The following is a 23,538-nucleotide window of genomic DNA, read 5'->3' as shown; positions in this document are numbered from 1 at the left end:
CTACCATCTCCTATAGATTGATTAACACCCAAAGATTTAAATAAACAATCTGTTAGCCGGAAGAAACCTAAGAAAGTCTAAGCTGTTAACCCAAAGATGATTAGCAAAATTATGTCAGGATCTAACCTGCTACTTCATTGTGACCCAGCATTAAATATAGACAATCTTAACTTAGATTGATTAACACCTACAGATTGATTAACACCCAAAGATTTAAATAAACAATCTGTTAGCTGGAAGAAACCTAAGAAAGTCTAAGCTGTTAACCCAAAGATGATTAGCAAAACTATGTCAGGATCGAACCTGCTACTTCATTGTGACCCAGCATTAAATACAGACAATCTTAACTTAGGACTTTATAGACAGACAGCAATTCAGGCAGAGTATTTCTGAAAGCCAGCCTGCAAGGTGGTCTCTGATAAGTCCTGCCTCCTGACCTTCAAAAACTTGTGTAGTCCCTTCCTACATCCTGGGCTGGGCTATGTGATCAGAGGAAGATGGCACAGTGGTGGCATACAGCTTCTGAGATAAGGCTTCTGTCCTGGGTGCTCTCGCTACTGGATCACTCGGCTCTGAAGGAAGTCATGTTGAGCAGCACTATGGGGAGGCTACACTGCAAGGAAACGAAGTCTTGGGCTAACAATATGTGAGTAACCCTGGAAGCAAACTGCCACCCTAGTTTAGCCTTTGGGAAACTGCAGCCCCTGCTGACACTCTGATTGTAGCTTCATGACAGACCCTGACCTAGAACCACCCAGCGCTGTCCGGGATTCCTGAACATGTATGAGATAATAAATGTTTATTGCTTTAAGTTGCTACATTTTGGGGGTAATTTGTTAAACAACAATAAATAACTAGCACACTTCTACCGCGAAAGTATAACCTAAATATTAGAGCTGACACAAACTGACTATACTCCATTCACCTTTCCCCCTGCCATTCTAATTTAATGAATGATTCACTACCTTTATCTTTAATTTCTGTATCTCGTTGTCATTATCTGCTTTTATAACCTGGTACAGCATTCGAGACCACAGAGATAAAAGCAGGGGCACAAATATAAAACATGAAGAAGCAGCAAAACCGAGAGTCACAGAGTATTACAGCTCAACTAGTAAGAACTTGAGTTTCAGCCAAAACAACAATTCTCAATCAAGGCAGGGAAACGAGTGAGACTTCAAAGCACACTCATTTTGTAACTGTTTTGACTTTAGCTTAGTATGTATGATTACTGTGAATGTTAATAACAATGAAAGGAGATCATGAGATTTGAATATTTAGCAACAGGAAGCACAAGTAAAGAAAGTTGAGAAACAGCCCTACAAAATACACAGTTGTATGTGAAGTATGTATATGCTTTATAGCTGTTATGAACTAGGTATCAAATTCTGGCTCTTGGAGATAAGCAGGCTCTTCAATAATGGGTTCCTCATGCCTGTTCACATATGATCACACATCAAAGATTACAAAATAGTTTTTAGTAAGATATTAATACATGTATATACATACATACACATATATATACACATACATATATATATATATGTATCTCACCTTGACAGAGGCCTACTGAACAACTCTCACCTACACCTGTCACCAAATAGCAAAATTACATCTCTAATAAAGTTACTTGAGGACAGTTTCATGCATTATCTGCCTTGTTATCATCACATGTGAAATGCCTGTTTCCACTGGACCACATAATTACTGGGCACAGGGGCACAGTGATGCTTTCTTTTTAAAAAATTTTATTTATTTTAATTGGAGGCTATTTACTTTACAATATTGTGGTGGTTTTTGTCATACATTGACATGAATCAGCCATGGGTGTACATGTGTTCCCCAACCTGAACCCCCCTCCCACCTCCCCTCCCCACCCCATCCCTCAGGGTCATCCCAGTGCACCAGCCCTGAGCACCCTGTCTCAAGCATCAAACCTGGACTGGTGATCTGTTGCACATATGATAATACACGTTTCAATGCTATTCTCTCAAATCATCCCACCCTCACCTTCTCTCAGAGAGTCCAAAAGTCTGTTCTTTACATCTGTGTCTCTTTTGCTGTCTTGCATATAGGGTCATTGTTACCATCTTTCTAAATTCCATACATATGCATTAATATACTGTATTGGTGCTTTCTTTCTGACTTACTTCACTCTGTATAATCGGCTCCAGTTTCATCCACCTCATTAGAACTGACTCAAATGCCTTCTTTTTAATAGCTGAGGAACATTCCATTGTGTATATGTACCACAGCTTTCTTATCCATTCGTCTGCTGATGGGCATCTAGGTTGCTTTCATGTCCTGGCTATTATAAACAGTGCTGTGATGAACACTGTGGTACACGTGTCTCTTTCAATTCTGGTTTCCTTGGTGTGCATGCCCAGCAGTGGGATTGCTGGGTCATATGGCAGTTCTATTTCCTGTTTTTTAAGGAATCTCCACACTGTTCTCCATAGTGGCTGTACTAGTTTGCATTCCCACCAACAGCATAAGAGGTTCCCCTTTTCTCCGCACCCTCTCCAGCATTTATTGTTTGTAAACTTGATAGCAGCCATTCTGACCAGCGTGAGATGGTACCTCATTGTGGTTTTGATTTGCATTTCTCTGATAATGAGTGATGTTGAGCATCTTTTCATGTGTTTGTTAGCCATCTGTATGTCTTCTTTGGAGAAATGTCTGTTTGGTTCTTTGGCCCATTTTTTGATTGGGTCGCTTATTATTCTGGAATTGAGCTGCAGGAGTTGCTTTTATATTTTTGAGATTAATTCTTGGTCAGTTGCTTCATTTGCTATTATTTTCTCCCATTCTGAAGGCTGTCTTTTCACCTTGCTTATAGTCTCCTTCATTGTGCAAAAGCTTTTAAGTTTAATTAGGTCCCATTTATTTTTGCTTTTATTTCCATTACTCTGGGAGGTGGGTCATAGAGGATCCTGTTGTGATTTATGTCAGACAGTGTTTTGTCGATATTTTCCTCTAGGAGTTTTATAGTTTCTGGTCTTACATTTAGATCTTTAATCCATTTTGAGTTTATTTTTGTGTATGGTGTTAGAAAGTGTTCTAGTTTCATTCTTTTACACGTGGTTGACCAGTTTTCCCACCACCACTTGTTAAAGAGATCGTCTTTTCTCCATTGCATAGTCTTGCCTCCTTTGTCAAAGATAAGGTGCATGGATTTAAGTGATGCTGTCTTTAGACTAACTTTCATAACAAGGACAGAACCCCAACTGTCACAGGTATTCAACACCCTTATACTCTGTGGGAATGCATTCCCAGAAAGAGTCCCAGAGTTCCTCTGGAGATTCATTCTTCACGCCTTACATTGGTATCACTCTTCTGTTCTCTCCAACTTCCCTAAAGTTATGACAGTTTCTGCCACAGGACCTTCCACTTCTGTTCAAATAACTGCTGGACAATCACCCCAGACTGCAGTGCTATTTATGATGTTCTTAATAATGTTGAAAATTCCTACTTATCTGTAACCATCTATTGGTCTTGATCTCTGTTTCTGCTACTATCTCCTTGAACATATGTCAAGTTACAAACCATAAATTTATGTTTTACTATCCAGATGAAAGGGCTTCCCTAGCGGCTCAGTGGTAAAGGATCTGCGTGTGACACAGGGGATCTGGGTTCAATCCCTGGGCTGGGAAGGTCCCCCGGAAGAAAGCATGGCAACCCACTCTAGTACTCTTGCTTAGAGAATCCCATGGACAGAGGAGCCTGGTGGATTGCAATCCATAGGGTTACACAGAGTTGGACACAACTGAACTGACTAAGCAGCAGCATCCAGATGAAAACTCCCTCTTAGTTCTTTGAAACAGCTCTGACACGATCATTTGCTGACCCATCACTACTACTAGGGTCAAAACTGATCCTACTATGGCAGACAAGAAGAGCCCCAGAATTACTTCTTCTCAAAGCAAGTCTTTGCTTACCATATTTAACTGAAGGCAGAGGGGACTTTCTAAAAGGGAAAAAGTAATAACTTTTCTGAAAGTGAGTCAGTTTTTACATATATTGCTTTAACACCATTTAGCGTAATAAACAGAACACCTCAGTTACATGAAGAGACATCATGTAATTGTAAACAGAAAACATTGTTAAAGGAACAAAGATATACGACTACTCAAATAAGTTATTTTTCAAAGCCTGTCTTTATCGTCAACAGCATGACTGCCTATTCTTTATAACATCTCATATAAAATCATAAAACATCCTAAGAAAGCATGTATTAGAACACTGTATACGATTTTAAAGGCTCAAATATCAAACCCACAAGTTGTAAGAAGTGGTGATTTTAATCCTGTTGCTACCTCAACATACTAGAGGGACATGACACCTTTCTTACTGGCAAATGGGGAGAAAAGGTCCATCACATATCACCTGCTCCCACCAAAAACGGGGCGTTACCAGAATCTCAACAAAACTAGCATTAACAGTATTTAGCTAAATAGAACATATATGCATATGTAGTTAGGAGCTGATAATCACTGATACAAACTACTAAAGAAGGACCCAGAGGTAACTGTCCTTTGCAACAAAGGGCCTGACAATACAACTTAAAAATATAACTGGATAACATAATAGAAAATACTTCAGATTTTCAATAGTACTGAACACATAAGGTTTTCTGAATCAACTACAAATTCATCTCTAATCACCTTCTGTATTATTAAAGAAATGACAAAGACATATTGTAACTACTTTCACATATTAAAAAATAATGGAGGACTTCTCTGGTGGTCCAGTACTTAAGAATCCACCTGTCATACAGAGGATATGGGTTCGATCCCTGGCCTGGAGAGATTCCACATGCCACCAAGCTACTAAGTCCTTGCACCACAACTACTGAGCCCGCATGCTCTAGAACCCATGCTCTGCAACAAGAGAAGTCACCACAACGAGACACCCATGTACCACAACTGGAGTAGCCCCCACTTGCCACCAACCAGAGAAACCCCACATGTAGCAACGAAGACCCAGCACAGTCAAAAATAAAACAAATGAATTTTTTAAAGTTTACAAAATAAATGGGGGACTTTCCTGGTGGTCCAGTGGTTGAGAATCCACTTTGCAATGAAGGGGACGTGGGTTCCATCCCTGGTCCAGGAAGATCCCACATGCCGTGGGTCAATGAAGCCCGCATGCCACAACAAAGACCCAGCAGAGCCAAAGTAAAACAATAATAATAAATAAAATAAATTAAAATAATAGGCTTTTTTTTTTAAAATGGGGAATACTTGCATGCTAAGTTTGTCATTTAAAAAAAAATATTTTTGAGGAGAAATTAGCAAATTTAAACCACATGGCTTTAGTGGGAGCTATAAAGGTAATTTAACATGGTCACAAAACTGCCTACAGGCAAAGTATAAATCCCAGTCCTGGGCTTTTTGCCAAGTAGATTGTGCTTATCTTTCAAGAACTTCCATCTTATATGAGCATTTCTAGGTAGCACCAGCACCAAAATCTGCCAAGAACTTAATACACAGTGTAAGGTCCAGCCATCATTCCAAAGGAAGGTTCACAAAGGACTTCCAGGGTGAAGGTCACACAGGTGTGCCGAGGTAGTTTCTGTGGAGCCAAAGACCTCTGGCCTGGAAGCTGAGAGATCTAGGGCTTGTTATTAATCAGCTGTATGACTCCACCCCACAGGTAGATCTATTCATCTGTGCATTTCTTTTTTATTTTCTATTAAATAGTGATAGAGTCTGTCCCTACTTGCCTTACTTAGCTTTTAAGTTTGCAGTCCTCTCCTCTTCTGGGCCATCAGCTTCTATATAACCTGGGAGCTTGTCAGAAGCAGAGAACCTCAGATTTCACCTCAGAACTACTGAATCAGAAAGGGCATTTTAGCAAGCTCTCTAGGCAAGTGCTACCAACAAGGAAGTTCAGGGGGCACTGCCTTGATTCCTTCTATCCTGCCTACTCTAGGAATTTTATTCCTCTTCCCAAACAATAACAACATAAATACACATCCCCAGCCACTGCCAGAAAGCTCTCAGGAGCAAGAAAACAAAATTCTTACTGCCTTAATTAAACTCTACCTTTCAAAGCATCTAAAACATAAAAACTATTTGGAAGAAAATGGAGCAAAAATAATGGCAACTAAATTACAACTTGAAATCTTATTTTTCATTGTTAAATTACAAACTCTACACAATATATACTTACAGTTTATCTCCGAGCGTGTTTTTTCCTCTCTCACATTCCTACTTGTTGAGTGAATCCTATGTGGGACAGCGACAAGAGGCTAGGAAAGAACAAAGTCAAGGACAAGTCACTGTCTTGTCCACAGAATTACCCACATATGAAAGAAAGCTCTCACTTTACATAAAAATGGGAACAAAATACAACTTTATTATTAGTATTTTAGAATGGCAACCACAAACTGAAAACTCTTTTCTCTTCAAATTGGGAGCTTAAGATTAGGGATAAACATTATCCACAGCAGGTTCCCAATAAGTTTTCTTATGAAAGTGTTAGTTGCTCAGCTGTATGCAACTCTTTGCGGTCCCATGGACTGTAGCCTGTCAGGCTCCTCTGTCCATGGGATTCTATAGGCAAGAAAACTGGAGTGGATAGCCATCCTCTTCTACAGGTGATCTTCCCAACCCAGGGATTGAACTCAGGTCTCACTCATTGCAGGCATATTCTTATAAGTGAATATAGGAGTGTTCTTATGAGTTGAACATAAGTAAATATTCAAAAATGAATATTTTGACAATACAATAGGTGTTCAAAAGCTGCAGCAAGCTTTCTCTGTTTCAGAGGAGAAAACTGTAATTAAAAAAAAAAATCTGCCTCAACGTCTTATATCAAGGATAAAATAAATGAAATGAAATACTGCTAAAGGCATTAATGATTTATGGTCTTCTTACCTAGTAAACACAACATCTCCCCCACCTTAATCTTAATGTATTTTCTTGTAGAAGCAGCACTTTATTTTCTTTCCTTTTACTTTATTAAAATCTCTCTATGTGTACTGACATATTGAGAGAGAGGTATCCTGGGGGAAGCCAAGTGGGGGTGAGTTCTTCTTGCTGTTAATACTAGCACATGGACATTCTCCAATCTTTATGGAGTAAAAATGTTTCTATCTGAAAGGCTTCTGTAATTTCATTCTATATACCCTATGCCAGCATCTATTTCACGTACCAAATAGGTTTTTCTCCCTGTGTGTGAAACATTATCTTTGAAGTTATTAGCTATGAAGAAGATACACTCTTACATCTATCTTTTTGGAAAATGTAATTTGTCAACACTTGAGCTTGAATTCTTAAGACTCTATAAGGCAAATCAAGAACAGTTAACTATTCTCAGTGTAGACATCTCTCAGGAAATAAAGATAGATGAATCTGAGCGACCCAAATATTAAAACACCAGTGGGTAATAAAACAGAAGCAAAAATAACTTTAAAAAGTAAGTATTTAAACTTCAAACATACACAGTGAGTTGTAGTTTACAAAGTGCTTTCATATACCTCAGCCCATTCTGTTCTCAAACTTGTGAAACAAATCTTTATCTTCATTTTATAGATGAGGACATTCAGCTAGTTAGCTGCAGAATGAGAAAAACCCTGGACTTTTGATAACAGTATTTGGAACAAAAACAAGCAAAAATAGGCATCACGTTAGATTAGTAATACATATTGCTGTTATCAGCAAACATGGATGAAATCTGCCCTTTCTACGAGAATCGTTTTACTTTCCCAGCTTCAAAGGCATAAAGTTATTAAATCTTACAATGTTGTGCCTAGTAAATGGGTTAACATACAGAAGAAAATACTACCAAGTAAAAACCAGAGTCACAATTACTTCAACGTGCAGTACTTCTAGAACAGAAATTACACGGGAACCCTAAAGGAAAAGTGGACTTTCTTCCACTGTGAATAATCTATAATAAATTAAAGAAAAACTAAAGACTAAAGTAGAACTAGTACACGTGCTAAATATTTTCAAGAGAATAAAGTTTCCACAATATATATACAGTATCAGCAACTGCTGAAATACTAAGCACATTCAAATACTTAGCAATTACAAATCATCTGTATATAATAAGACTGTTTGATATTACCTTTTATGCATAACATATACTGTAGTATATATGTATAAATTATTATAAATTTCTCTGGGGAAAGTATGATCAAAAAGAAAAATAAAAAGATCTTAAACTGTGGTCAAAAGAAAAGCTACCCTCATCCTTAACGATTATAATACCAATAACACAGTCTTGATAAGGAGAAAATTTCTTTCTCTGCCATATGAGAAAATTTCAGAAGAGTCTTTATTCTACAGCTGGCTTCTACATTTGGTTTATTATTTCTCCTCTTTAAACACATTTTAAAGGACTTTACAATCCAGCACAAATAAATAGGATGAAGTGAGAGACAACAGCGCAGCATCTAATGCGCTGAGAGAGTACAGGTGGTCCATGTCCTGAATCTTGATATGCATGAATTTCAGTTACTAGAATATAGTTAAATTATGCTAGTCCTCTGTAACATGATTGAAATTTTAGTCACCAATATATCAATTGTATATTATGAATTATGAATTATATGTTATTCAGTATATTAGTATCTTATCAACATTCAGTATGCTGCTAAGTCTGTGTCCAACTCTGTGCAACCCCATAGACAGCAGCCCACCAGGCACCCCTGTCCCTGGGATTCTCCAGGCAAGAACACTGGAGTGGGTTGCCATTTCCTTCTCCAGTGCATGAAAGTGAAAAGTGAAAGTGAAGTCGCTCAGTCGTGTCCGACTCTCAGCGACCCCATGGACTGCAGCCCACCAGGCTCCTCCGTCCATGGGACTTTCCAGGCAAGAGTCCTGGAGTGGGGTGCCATCGCCTTCTCTGACATTCGGTATATTGATTGCAACTGCATAAGATAGAAACTTCACTGTGAACTCTCCAGTCCACAGACGACTATAGATTTGTGTGTGCGTGTTAGTCACAGTCGTGTCCAACTCTTTGTGACTTCATGGACTGTAGCCCACCAGGGTCCTCTATCCATGGGATTCTCCAGGCATGAATACTCGAGTGGGTTGCTATTCCCTTCTCCAGGGCATCGCTCCTCCTGACCCAGAGATTGAACCTGGGCCTCCTGCACTGCAAGCAGACTACTTACTGGCTGAGCCACCAGGCAAGATGATTTATAGTCTATTTATAATAACAGATGCACATCATGATCAGTGGCTAATCACATCACTACTTTCAAAGTACATCTGTGACTGATCCCTGAGCATGTTATTCAAGTCATGCACAGACAGCAAAGTGTGTAGCTGTGTTGTTTCCCTATCTCCCAAGGATAATATACTCATGTGACATTTTTACAAAAACTCATTAACTGAAAGAAGGAATTAGCCAACAAAGATAAAACTGCTGCAAAGAAATAGAAAGTGACCACTCTGGATTAATGTTGGAAATGAAATTACGAGATAAGACAGATGATAGTGAGAATGCTGACACTGCTGCTGTTCAGGAGACTGCAGACATACAGCCATGGTAACTTGGTGAGGATGGTAACGTGTAACTTGGTGAGGATGAACCTGACACAAGTGAAGAAAGAAGTTCTGGTAAAAAGGATGAAGGTGCCCTAGAAGAAGGGGCACTAGCAAAAAACTTCACATCACAGGAATACTGAGATCATTTCATACCTTGAAAGTTCAAAGGATAAAATGCTAGAGGTGCTCTGAACATAGGAAAATGACATTCACCAAAGCATAAAAATACCTGCTCTGTGTCATGAAGTTAAATGGCAAGGAGAAGGCAGACACTGTGCAGTCTACTCAATAAACAGACTACTTGATAGTGAAATAATCCACCAAAGTGGTTTTGTTATTTAAACAAAGAAAGCAAACAATTCTCATAGGTTCTAATATATCACAGTGTGCTAGATATTAGTTTTACTATTTTTCACTTCTCTATACATTTAAAACTGACAATAAGAGAGATTTTAATCTTCTGACAAAAATTTTTTAAAATCACGAAACAATTATAATTTTCCTTATGGACAATTTAGATTGCTTTGCAGGATTTCAGCTCACTTGATCATTTTTACAGTCCTTTACTACCATCCAAATCAAGGCAACACCTATATATTAAATTAAAGAAGAATTTATAAAGCGAAAGAACAAAACCCAATTTCTCCCTAGTATAAAGTCAATAATATTTAATAATTTTTAAGTTTTTAAAATTTCCAAATGCCTTTCCAGACCTTTAAGCAAAAGGACAGTGGCTTATCTACAGTTGTATAAATATAAGTTAGAACAGTGGTGAATTGATAGAAAGGTTCTCTGACCTAAGATAAGCTGAGACCATCCTTCTGACCACCAAGAGCCATAGTTTCTTCACTATCATCACTGAAATTTACACCATTTTAAGTACCTTCTAAAAGCCAGTCAAGTTCAAGACTATCTACCTCAGCTACATACTCAGTAACAGAATCCTGACATGTAACATATATGAGTTGATCTTTGGTGTCACAATTATTAGCTGAGTTAGGAATGTTAAATATGCCAACCAAAGTGAAAGCTTCCTTTTATATCTATTCTCCCATCACACTAGGGTTAATTAATTCTCTAATTACACTGGATAAACAGAGCAGACAATTAGGGTATTAGTCACCAACAAAGTCAACCCTATACTTTCCACTAACCACTAATAACTCATGAAGTACTGGACATGGATTCTTTTTGAGAAGAAAACAGAACAGAACTTTTGTGTATATTCTAACATCTTGTATAGGTGGTTCCCATTTGTGTTCTCTTTTACGATGGGTTATTTATTTGGCAGCTTCATCTAAAATGACTACTTTAAAATAACTAGAGTAATTTCAAGAAGTGGATTAGATGATTCTGCCTTTCCTATTGGACTTCCCTGCCTGCAATGCACCCTTTACCTTTAATCTTTTCAGAAAACAGTCCTCTAAAGTAGTCAATAGAAAAATCTCAGCTCATGACTTCTCTAGGATAGGCAAAATCAAGGGGTATTTCTTCCCTCAAGAGTTTATTTAAATTAGACCCAGACCTTAAGCAAACTGATTCCGAGACGTATATACTTATATACACATACGTTACATATACCACTTGGTAAAAACGGTAAAAAACAGTTCCTACCTCAGGATCATCATCATCAAAATCATGGTAAGTGGAATGATCTGGATTATTCACTTTATCCAACAGTTCGATTGCCAAAGACCGTGTCAAAGGCTGTGTGACAAATGGGTGCTATAAAAATAAAACAACATAGTACTTATTAGAAGTCTTGATTAAGTGACATCTTACCTTTTGAAAAAAAGACATTGTTCAGGGCAAAAATAATACCTGCAGTAACTTTTCAGCAGTAGGTCTTTTCTTTGGATTTTTGGTAAGTGCCATTTTCACAAAATGATGAAAGCTATTTGACCTAAGAAATTTTGAAAATCGGATTTTAAAATTTCAATTCTGTTTTTTGCTCATGACTGTAAAAGTAAATAGCACAAAAATACTTACCACTTCATCTTATCCTTTAGTTTAGGAGGCTGAAAATTGCTTTTTGTCATTAGAAATAATGCTCTGAAAAATCAACAATCATTACACAGCATTTTAAGACTGCATACTTTAGTATAAAACATTAATTCTACTACTACTATTCCCAAATAAGGTGAAGCAAAACTAAGAATGCTCTTTGGTCATGACATGAGAAACAGTACTGGGAGGGGGATGGGACCTTCATTTAAGCACAGCATTCTTCAGGTACGATACACTGACCTCATCGGATGTAAGTCAAACATGGGCGGCTGCAGCTCGGCAAGTTCTATGGCAGTGATCCCCACGGCCCAGAGATCACACAGCTGATTGTACCCCCCTTTCCTCTCAACAGCTGCGACTTCTGGAGCCATCCTGAAGGAAATATTCCAGAAAAGAAAAAACCGTTCACTGTATTTTAATCTTCTTATTCCCACCAGACACATGGAACCATCACTGTGTAAGCTGAGGCCTACTTAGACCTTGACATCTGAAAAATAAGTATGTAGTACTTAAGGTGGCTCATATTTCCCAAGATTGCGACATCTCATAAGATGAGATCGCAACATCTCATAAGACCCTCCCCATCCCAAGCCCCTACTGCTTTCTCATCGGTTACTTTGCTAAGTTAGCTATTTAGTATAAAGGTTTATAACAATTTACAAATGTCATATAGCAACATGTACTAAATTTGTCCAAACCCCAATCTTTCCTCTGTATATGCAAACTTCTATAGAGAAATAACATACTGTAATAAATGATTTATCATTTTTAGCTCTTCCTTTTTATATCAATAACTGTCATCTGGTCTCTGACTGTTTTTGCTTGACCAAAACTATTTATCAGGGCACCAAGAATCTTGACTTAATACTTAACTAGTATTTACTATAAACTTGGTATGTAGAAAGTTATAAAAATGAGTGTCTGCTTTTTTTAAAGAAATGTATTTACTAAGAGGAAAGTTACCTAAATTCAGTAAATTTTTTGTTTCTTTCAACTTTATTGTAGCCTTATTCTATCTCTATAAATCTATATTTTATTAAATACTTACATTGATTTTCAAATATAAAAAAATTTCAAATCCTAAGCAGTAGTTCTAAAAATAACTACATGAGAGAAACACTTCAACTCTTACATATCAAAAGTATGATTTTTTAAAAAAAGTATGATTTAACTAGGCAGCCTTATAAGAATGTTTATTTTCCCAGTATTATTTCAGGAAAGTCAAGCAAGTCAGTCAAGTTAACAAATAAGCAATAAAACTCCTTCTAATTTTCTAAACCCTTGATCTTAAGATGGTTTTTAACTTTAAAGTAGCTCTTATGACTATGCAAATTATCATAAGAAAAGTGAATTTTTAAGGATGATGGTTGTAACTTGATTGATAGCTGTGGAGATGCCCATAGAGGATGAAGGTGCACACAGGCAGCACCTTAACGAGCTCACAGGTGATGCTCCCTCTTCCTCTACAAAAATATGAGTGGCAGATTCCACCCTGTGCACTTCTACTCCTGCCCATGAGGTTGCATCCTTACCACAGCCAACTGAGTCATCTGTGAACCTGTTTGTTACATTTGTTACTATGAATATGTAATTTAACTAAATATTACAAAAACTTATTATGAAGGTAAAAAGAATAAGTTGTCATGAAAATGAAAATGTATGCTTTAGAAAAGATTCTTGAAGACAAGTTTCTAAAGACGAAAAACCAAAAAAATCTGGCAAACCAGGTTAAGAACAGGACAGCTATAAGAGATTAGGAAGGCTACAGACTGCATGATTCTATTTGCATGACACTGGGGGAAAAGGCAAAACTATAGAGACAAAAGTCAGATCAGGTGCTGCCAGAGGCTAGAGATGGGCAAAAATAATTTATGAAAAGGCGACAAAAGGAAACTTTCCTGGGTGATGGAAACCTATGTTTTACAGTGATTGTGGTGGCATTTTTCACAACCACAGAGTTTCATTTATACCTCAACAGACCTGACTGGCCAGGCTCTCACTAGACTTTAGAGAAACACAAACTAAAAAGCATGGTTCATTTGCACGCATCTAACTAGTTATCTGCACAAAGAAAAGGCCTTGATCCTATATCAGAAGACTGTCCCCTGCCAAAAAAAACGCACACTCACCTTAAATTGAATTAAAATGTTTAAGGTACATGTGTAGTGTATTAATTTTGAGATTTGCCAATATCACAGACTTCTTCTGATTAACTGGAACGACTGCCCACCTTGGTGACAGTGAATGAGAGATTCCGTAAATATCCTACATCCCTAGAGCTTAGGTGGGAAAGACATGACGTGAGAGAGAGTTGAAGAGTCGGAGGAGAATCATGTTAGATCCTGGAGACTGAATGAGAGCTCCTCCAGATGTTTAAAATCAAACTCAGGAGACAGAGTTCCTAAGAAGAGCTGTAACAGGTAACTCTTTAGTCTCTTATTCCTCTCGGAAATCAACCCCGAATAATGGTAACAAAAAGAGAATATAAACATACCATCTTTGACAAATCTAGAAGATATATTTGGACAGAAGTCAAATAATAGTGAATGATGTGGCAAATAGGAGGAAGGACAAATCTAAGAGCGTGTGGAGGAAAAGACTAACGAGCAAGCCAAGAATCCCAGAAATAAGTAAAATTTAACACAAGCCAATTATCACTTTATTGATGACTAGGTTCCTTCCAAATAGTTGGTTCAAAAACTTTTGAGCCAGAGAATACTGTAATAAAATGTTGAAAAATGCGTCAGAATACAGGCTGATCTATGAAAATACACGTAATATGTGTAGGACCAAGAGTTGAGGGTTTTGGGGGACAAAACTGGAACTATCAGGTTTGTATCAGGTTTTCTAAAAGCCACATCAATCTTTAATGCCTTTTCCACTTAGTGAAAAATAACATGGTAGAATAGTCAATGATTATGTAATTCATCCACAGTGTATAGGCCTAAATTACTTGGCCTGTTGATGACCTCCTTAATCTGTTTTAGACCATTTGGTCTATTTTAAAATAAACACTGCATACAATAATGATAGAAAAACAGAGAGTTAGATTATCAGTCAAAATAAAATTACCAATATGGTGTACCAATGAAAGACTTCCGTTTGGCAATCGTAGCTGTTATCTGAGCAGACACCCCAAAATCAGCTATTGAAACAAAGAGAGAAACATTTAGAAAACAAAACTGAAAGTGAAATGAAAACATTTCAATAATTATTTTAATTAATTTCATAGAAATGAAACATTCTCAAACATCACTCTAAAATCTTTAATTTAAGTGGACTAGCATTAAAATCCAATCAGTCCATTCTAAAGGAGATCAGCCCTGGGTGTTCTTTTGGAAGGAATGATGCTAAAGCTGAAACTCCAGTACTTTGGCCACCTCATGTGAAGAGTTGACTCATTGGAAAAAGCTCTGATGCTGGGAGGGATTGGGGGCAGGAGGAGAAGGGGACGACAGAGGATGAGATGGCTGGATGGCATCACGGACTTGATGGACGTGAGTCTGAGTGAACTCCAGGAGTTGGTGATGGACAAGGAGGCCTGGCGTGCTGCAATTCATGGGGTCGCAAAGAGTCAGATATGACTGAGCGACTGAACTGAACTGAGCATTAAAATATCACAAAATATGGTGCATGATAGCCATGTGGATTCCCATACATCCCCACGTGAATCAAACGACAAAAGTCAAGATCAATAATTTTGATGAAGAACCAACTGAGAGACTCTAACCTGACAGACTTAATGTTATAATTTCTAATTCCCAGGACCTGAAATTCAAGGAAAGTCGCTGGAAGGGACCTTAAGTAGGAATTCCATTCATTTCCTGCCATACACATTACAGCTGACATTAAAAAAAAAAAAAAGAAAGAAATCTCTACTGGCAAATCTACCATGAAATGACATTGAAACAGACTTTTTCTAAAAATCTTACCTTGGCAATACATTCTAATACCAATGTCAATCACTATCAAGAAATTTATCTTTGTGTCAGTTTATTTTTATGTTGCTATTTAAGTATGTTGAATTCTGTATTTTCTAGTTTTTTAACAAATGATTTATAAATCTTTACAAACTAAGATATATATAGGTCTCTCAAGCACATAATATTGACACAAAACATTAAATTGCAGATGGAAACTGTTCTCTAAGCCATCAATAGTTAGATAGCTGCTTTTCTCATCTATAGAGGTGACTTAGGAAATTTTTTATGCAAATTATTGTACTTTTAAATTTGCTTAGTCCTATTATAGGCTATAGATCAAAATAGTTTTATCTTATTTTTAGAAAATAAATATTTGAATTTTGATTTTGTAGTGGCATGTAGTTCAAAATAATTGTTTCAAACCTAACAGACACAATTTTATAAAGTTACTATATTGTACATGTTTTCTATCTTAAACTTTCAAATTAAGTTATAATTTAGGTTTTGAACTGCTTTAATCATAAGGTGACAACCAAAAGTTACAAAATAAGCGCCCATTTAGCATCTAAATCGCATTCTTATGTAAGTTAATACTGGGTTTTATTTTAAAAGCTTACGCAAGTAGGTAGGATTTTTTGATTTTGTCTGTTTGCCTTGTTTTTGGTTACAGGGGATATTTTGTACAGATTTCTTACTAGAAGTTCCATTCTTTTAGGGTTAGAGGTGAAAGAAATCTCAAGGTATATTATTTCACTATTCATTATATCATCAATCATTATTTATAACAAATCTATCATATGTGAAGGACAAATCTGATTCCCATTTAAGAGAAGAGGAAACAGATACAGACAGATTATATATGTTATATCCTGCAATGAAATGTCTACCTAAAAATATATAGACACTGCTGAAAGGGGAAACCTAGTCCTACAGAGTAAAACAAACTTACTATGCTTTGAAATAAATCTGTGTAAGTGATGAAACTCAAATTTACTTACCTAATTTTACATGACCATTATCCGTTAATAGAATGTTAGCTCCCTTCAAAGTGAGAACATTTTAGTTAAAGTAGGAAACATTTTATCAGACCGCACATATAATACATTAAACATACACATTTAAAATAACAAATCGCAGCCTCAGACCTAGAAATACTTATGATTTAAAGTATGCCCAATTAAAATGTTAAATAGAAATACTGCCTCTATAGGCTGCACCCCCCTCCTCCTTGGGCAACTTTTAAAGGAGAAAGCAAAAGTAAGCAGCCTCTATGATTCAGGATGCAATCAATTTCATAAGAGTATGTTTGGGGAAAAAATATCAGGAAATCCCTTCCTACCCCAAAGAGGAAGAAATAACCAAAATCTGCACCCCATGATATTACTGCAGCTCTAAGGAGAACTGGGAGAGATGAGGAAAAGGGAAAACACACTAGAGTAGCGATTTCAACTTGAATTAGGCCCTAGCTAACTAGACTCTTGCAGAGTCTTCGATTTGTTCTCTCCAGATTTTTTTTTTAATTACAGTTTTTATCATGTCACCTGTGGTTATGATGCTTGCTTCCTTCCTTCCTTCCATCCATCTACACACCCATTTATCCCTCTCTCCCTGAGAGACTACCAGCAACCAGACGCTATTTTAAGCTCTGGGGTTATAGTAACAAAAAAGTTACAGCTCTCATGGAGCTTACATCCAAGTAAGAGAGAAAGAAAATCTAAAAACAAACACACACGAATGAATGAATGAACCAACAAGTGGTTCAAAGACTGATACAGGTAAGTGCTCTGAAGATAAAGCCGGAAGAAAAGTCCTCGCTAAGGCAGTGATAATTACACAGAGATTCAGATGAAGAGAGGGTAAGAGTCATGCTAAAATCTAGAGCATTCCAGTAATAGCAAATACAAAGTCCTGGGACCAGAATGACCTTGACATGTTCCAGGAACTGCAAGTTTAGTGCGGCTAGAACAGAATGAGTAAAGCGAAGAGACGTGTGAAATGAGGTCAGAGAGGAAAGCAGGAGCCAGATCATGCATAACTTTAATGGCCACGTTAAAAAGTCTGAATATATATGGAGTATCATGGGAAGCCAATGGTACTTTATAAGCAGAAGGGTGACAAGATCTGAGCTAAAAAGGTCACTTCGGTTGTGAGGTAGAGAACTGCTTGTAGGACCACTTGAGAACAGGAGCAGGAAGACCAGCTAGAAGGCTATTCCATAAGCGGCTTCGACGGGGAGAAACAGTGGCAATGGCTGGAACCTAGCTAATCAGGCCCAACTCTGGAGTCTAGCACACAAACTTTTGCATAATGGAGCACCAAACCTCCTGGCCAACCCCATCTCTTAACACTCTCCTACATTTCCTTCTCTTCAACCTGTAAGATGTGGACTTTACAATCCCTAAAATGACCCCAAAATTCTGATCTCTGTATCTTGGCCCACACTGTTCCCTCTGCTTAGAAACCATTCCAACCTCCATTTCCAACAGAAATCTTTCACTTCTTCCAGATCACTGAAGTGCCAATGACAGAATCTTTCTTGATCTACTTATCTTCTTAGGATCCCTCCTACCTTTGAATCCAAGGCTCTTTTCTTATGTCTTTTAACTGGCTTACTTAAAGCAGAGGATCTCAGCAGGTGATCTGAGAGTCCACTGAAATTTCATGCACAATTTGAAGGCATGTGCATAAGGGCATTTTCCGAGGAGAGAGTCCATGGCTTTCATCAGAGACTCAAAGAATACATGATCCACCCCTCCCCCTCAAAAGGCTAAACCTTTCTGTTAGAGAAAACCTCAGGAGGTAAGGTGGATGAGGAAGAAGAAAGGAGATGTCAATTATCTTTGGAAATAACCTGAGTCCTACCATAACGGTGTTTTACCAAGCATGTCTGGCGCACCTGCTCTCCCCTGCCAGTTAAGGACTAGCAGAAAAGGTTAAGGTTTAATTTATCCATCTTGATACATTATTAAAGACAGTTTCTTAAGACTGCCAAAATTTACTAAACATCTTACAGATGAACAAACATTTTGGCCAACCAGAAACCTCCTAAAGACCGTAAATTAGTGGAAGTTATGGACCTAATTTACATTTTATAAATAAATAACTACAAACAAGATAAAATGTGTTATTAAAACATGAATCCACAATTGTACTGTTTAAAAGGCATGAATTTGATGGTATGTAAACTGTATCTCAATAGAGCTGCTACAAAAAAAATAATGAAAATCTTCAAAGTATCACTCAACTTTATTATAGCAACATATTAAGACAACAAATTCATCAAATAGAATAATTGAGACAATTTTGCTCAGTTTGATCAGAATATTTTAAGAAGAAGAAGAGGGCCATTAAATAAACATATGATATATACCTTTATATCTCTGTGCATTTTTCCTTTACTGTGAAGATAGTATAATCCCTGGAGTTTAAAAAAAAAAAAAAAAGGCAGAAACAGTAATAAGACTTTACTACAAAAAACACTCTAGGATTTACAGTGGTTAACTGAGTAGTAGTCTCTCTTACTTATTTACTCATCAAAGAAAGCTCTAGGGACAATCACTTTATTTTACTGGAATATCCAAAAAGATAAAAGAATCAAGAAAAGGAAAGAGGCAGAGCTCACTCTGAACTGCTAATTTTCCTAAGACAAATAATTTTCACTAAACTCTGCTCAGTTTGAAATAACATTTAAAAAATAAATATCCAATTAGTATCAGAATGAGTTTCAATTCCATAAGAGCGTTTAATTTTCAAGACTTTCTTTGGTACTAAGAGATATATAAAAGTAAATAAGTAAATCCAATTTTACAAGGTATATTATCATACTAAAGCTTTAAATAGTTTATTTGCAAATACAATTTGCAAATTCAAGAATTTTCCAAACTGGAATATTTAATCCTTATTCTACTTAACAGCTTATACACAATAATCAAACATTTAGTTTAATAAAGAACATTACTTTTCAATTAGCATTGAATTTACCTGTAGTGTTTCTCTGCTAACATACGCTATTTGCAGTTCTGAGAGAGGTCCCGTTACTATAAGAGGAGAAAATTAATGTTAATAGAATTACTCGAAGTGTCTTTTTTCAATAAAAGACAAAGTTGTAAAAGTTCCACTAAGCAACAGACTTAATATTTTAAAGTCTACTAAAATGTAGGCTCCATGAGGGCAGGAATTTAAAAAAATCTGATTTGTTCATTGTATCCCCAGTGTTTAGAACAGTGCCTGCCATGGAAAGGCTATTGACCAAATGTTCGCAGAATGAATAAAACAGTGAAATAGTCAATGAAATTAATTTACATTTTCATTTTTTATACCTGATCATAATACCTCTTAAATGTTAAAGAAAGCACAGTCAAGATGTCTAACTAGTTTTTATTAAAACTTAAAAAAAAAAACTGACATAACATGTATTATTGGCTAAGTTAAAAACAATACTTTTCCCCTAAAATTATTTGCTTTATAGATGTAAAAGTACACATGTTCACTATAAAAAATTTCAATCAACAGAGTTAGGTTTCTTCCTGATCCAAACCACTATTACTAAACAAAATCAACAATGTGGCCTATCTCCACGCAATGACTTTATACAGATATTTTATACAGTGCAGGTAGGCAGTGCACACACATAAACACAAATGGAATCATATTACACATACAACTCTGGAACTTGCCTTTTTACTTATCACGGACATCTTTCCATCTCTCTCTCTCTCTCTCTCTCTCTATATATATATATATATATATATATATAGTTTAATATCATAATATTTGAATAGTATTTCCTCTGTGTGCATCTGCTGACTATGAAAAACATTCAAACAGTTTTTTTCTTTTTCACTATTAAATCACTTTAGAATATAAGAAGTAAGTTACACGGGAGAAACTATTCCAGAAATTCAATTAAATCCCAACAATGAAATCATATACTAGATAGTGATCTCCCACTTATACAAACTTAAATGTTTTGTAAAAATGTGTAGTTCAGACTACCTGTATTTTACAACTGTGGGAGAGAAGAATCTATTTCACTTAGATTATTTTAGGGAATCTAAATCTTTTAGGGACAAGGCTAAATTTCAGTGTCTGAGGATAAACCATATAGGAACTATTTTCTGTGGTTTATAAGCCTATTGTCATCCAGTAAGAAAGGCCTTCTTGACAAGTCTGTTCCCACAATATGACAAATAAGGTAACTTGAAAACCCTGAAAGTAACATCAGGTAAACATTTTAAAATAATTTTTAAAATGCCTAGCTAAGCTTATAAACAGTAAGACACTTGCCCAGAAGCCAAAAGCAAAAAGAGAAATGAAAAACAGAATGGTAAAAATGTCAAATATTCTAGCTGTCTCTTAGAAGGCCAATCTTAGTAAGCTATGGCTTTAGTTTTATCCCCTACGTGAGCACAGAAGAAAAGGTTATAGGTCTGCAAAGGAAGAGTTTAAACAAACACCCACATAAAACCAGAATCCTCAAAGGGCTACATCTTCATTAAAGTAGCAGATAAGCATCAGGAGATGACTAGGGATGTGTCATGGCCTGGGATCTGGACAGGGGAGAAAGATATCTTCTCTTGGAATTCATAAGGTCGCTTCTTCACTGAGGTTTAGAGTTCAAATATATATCGAAAACAATGAGGCCACTGGAGCCCTGGGGAAAAGAATCCAACATTGTTGAAAGGACACACTCTTTAAAGTCATATGGAACTCCCACTGAAGATGATCTCAAAATTATGAAATGAATGAGAAAAAAATTCAACATAAATGATTTAACAGAGTGTAGAAAGTTGTTAAAGGACAACATCAAACAGAAAAAAAAAAAATGTTCAATGAAAAACAGAGACCAAAAAATCTATTATGTTGCAACAGTATAAAGTTCTAATGTTAGTTCTGCAAAGAAAAGTAAACAAAAGGAGAGGAGAAGGATTTGCCCCATTGCCCCCAGCCATGTGGTCAAAAACATGTCCATGAATTCTTTGATGCAGCCCCCTCAAGAGCTGCAACTTAATTCCCTTCCTGAGAGTGGGCTGGACAAAATGACTTGCTTTTAAAGAACAAACTGTAATGGTAGTGACAGAACACAACTTCTAAGACTACATCATAAAAAGTCTGTGGCTTCTTCCTTGCTCTTTGGGATCATTTCCTCTGGGAGAAATCAGCTGCCATCCTATGAAGAGACTCAAGCTGTCCTATGGTGAAATCGACATGGCAAAACTGAGACCTCCTGCTAATACTGATGTAAGTGAATTATCTAGAAAGTAAGTCCTTCAACCTTAGTCAAGCCTTCAGATGACTACAGTTCCAGGCAAGTCTGACTACAACTTCATGAGTGACCATGAACTAAAACCACCCATTTTAGCAGACATTTGGTTCTGCCTAAAACCTCCGTAAGCCTTTCGATTCACAACAAAAGGCTCTTGGTATTTGTTCATATTTGGTCCTGCCCACAATGTCCTTAAGGCATTTGGTCCATGCTAAAAGATGACTATATCAGGTCCTGTATAAAACCATGTGGTATGAACAAATACGCTCATTGCACAGGACCAAACCGCAAGGACTTTGAGCACGGACCAAATGTCTTATGCATGTTTTGGCCTGTCCTACAAGGCAAATCACCCAATTAAGCCATTCTTAATTCTTGACCCTTAGTAACTGTGAGATAACAAATGTTTAAGACAACGAATTTTAAGATCATTGTTGCACAGCAACAGATAACTAATATGGTTCACCTTTTAAGAAGATTTAAATTTAAGAAAATCACACTGAGTAGATGATGGAATTAAGGACATAAAGAAAAAAATATAAAAATTCACTTAATGGTACTTTAGAAATAAAGATAAATAATTTTTAAAAAGCCGCTTTAGTAAAAAAAACTGCATAATGGATCAGAATATAATTTGTATATGCCAGCAAAGAAACAAACAAAAACCCATAAGCACTGTGGTTATTAGAAAAGTAGAACATCTCTTTGACCAAACAAGGTAATCCAGCATATTTTATACTACTCCCAATGGAATGACAACATGATGAGAGAGAGAGAGAGGAGGAAACAGACAGACACACACACACACACACACACACACACACACACACGGAAGTACATGCTTTATATGGTTATGTGAGTAGGCAGCACTGTAGACTGCAGCCAAATAGAAGCATACATTGCCCTGAGGAGGTTACTTGGTAGAAACCTAGGTGAAATCAAAGGGGTGAATGCAGAGAAAGAGGGTTTGGAGTTGTGTATAAGCATGTATATCCTCAGCATGTATGTGTGACAGCACCCAAGTTAATACAAAATTATTTCTTCCATAGATTCTTCATAAACCAATCAGCACCAACAAATTCATATTACTATGTCATCTCCATCAGAAGGTTGATATGGAAAGATAACATGACAACCTGTTTCTGTAACAAGTGGCTTTTCCTAATGAAGAAAGCAGAATCAGACATCTGAGATGAATCATACGTATCTGATGAAATTATGAAGCAACCTAAGACTGAAAAATAAATATGCTTCAAAAAACTAAAGGTGTAGAAGAACAGATGAAAAATTACAAGAAAAGAATAAGACAAAAAATTGAAGGAGACCTGAAACAGAATCAGTTTTCAGAAATGAAAAATACAGTCACCAAAAATGAAAACCTAATGGATGTACTTATCACATGTGTACAATCAGTGAACTGGAAGATGGCTATGAGTATCCTCAGTGTTCTGAGGGACTAAAAACTGGAAAACATGAAGGCGACTTTAAGAGACATGGAATGGTAATTCTAGGAGGAGCAATCAGAGAAACTGAAGGAGAAACTATTTGAAGAGACAGTAATTAGCCATTGTCAGATTTGATAAAAGAACTAAATCTCATAGCTAAGCATTTTAAGTTCCCAGCAGGAAAAGTAATCTACATGTAGATACTAGAAACACCAGAAATGAGAAAAATCTTAAAAGCAATTAGAAAGAAAGGAAGAGTACCTGCCAAGGATCAATAGTTAGCAGAAGGTACCAACAACTACAGAAACGAGAGGACAATGGTCTGGTATCTTTGAAATGCTGATAGAAAACATCTGCCAGAGGATAAAATGTGCCTATGTCTGCTTACTCTA

The 23,538-nt window shown here is 36.7% G+C and overlaps 1 protein-coding gene across 8 annotated transcripts in view; it reads right to left on the bottom strand.

Annotated features, from left to right (window-relative positions):
* Positions 1-23,538, bottom strand: part of MAP4K3 (mitogen-activated protein kinase kinase kinase kinase 3) — a 188,464-nt gene that overhangs the window by 56,570 nt on the left and 108,356 nt on the right. For 5 of the 8 annotated variants that reach the window (XM_027966908.3, XM_027966910.3, XM_060412247.1 and 2 more), the window contains 10 exons: positions 19,418-19,473; positions 18,807-18,854; positions 16,435-16,477; positions 14,586-14,658; positions 11,754-11,885; positions 11,496-11,558; positions 11,328-11,409; positions 11,121-11,231; positions 6,175-6,253; positions 1,555-1,590 (listed from right to left, as the gene is read on the bottom strand). In XM_027966908.3, the coding sequence (XP_027822709.1) occupies positions 1,555-1,590; positions 6,175-6,253; positions 11,121-11,231; positions 11,328-11,409; positions 11,496-11,558; positions 11,754-11,885; positions 14,586-14,658; positions 16,435-16,477; positions 18,807-18,854; positions 19,418-19,473 (723 nt within the window). The remainder of the gene's footprint in view (positions 1-1,554; positions 1,591-6,174; positions 6,254-11,120; positions 11,232-11,327; positions 11,410-11,495; positions 11,559-11,753; positions 11,886-14,585; positions 14,659-16,434; positions 16,478-18,806; positions 18,855-19,417; positions 19,474-23,538) is intronic. The other 3 variants (XM_027966909.3, XM_027966911.3, XM_060412248.1) reach the window with 1 other exon arrangement.

The sequence above is a fragment of the Ovis aries genome, chromosome 3, assembly GCF_016772045.2.
Source record: "Ovis aries strain OAR_USU_Benz2616 breed Rambouillet chromosome 3, ARS-UI_Ramb_v3.0, whole genome shotgun sequence".
Lineage (NCBI taxonomy): Eukaryota > Metazoa > Chordata > Mammalia > Artiodactyla > Bovidae > Ovis > Ovis aries.
The sequence above is the reverse complement of the archived record's forward strand: the minus strand, read 5'-3'. Positions and strand labels throughout refer to the sequence as shown.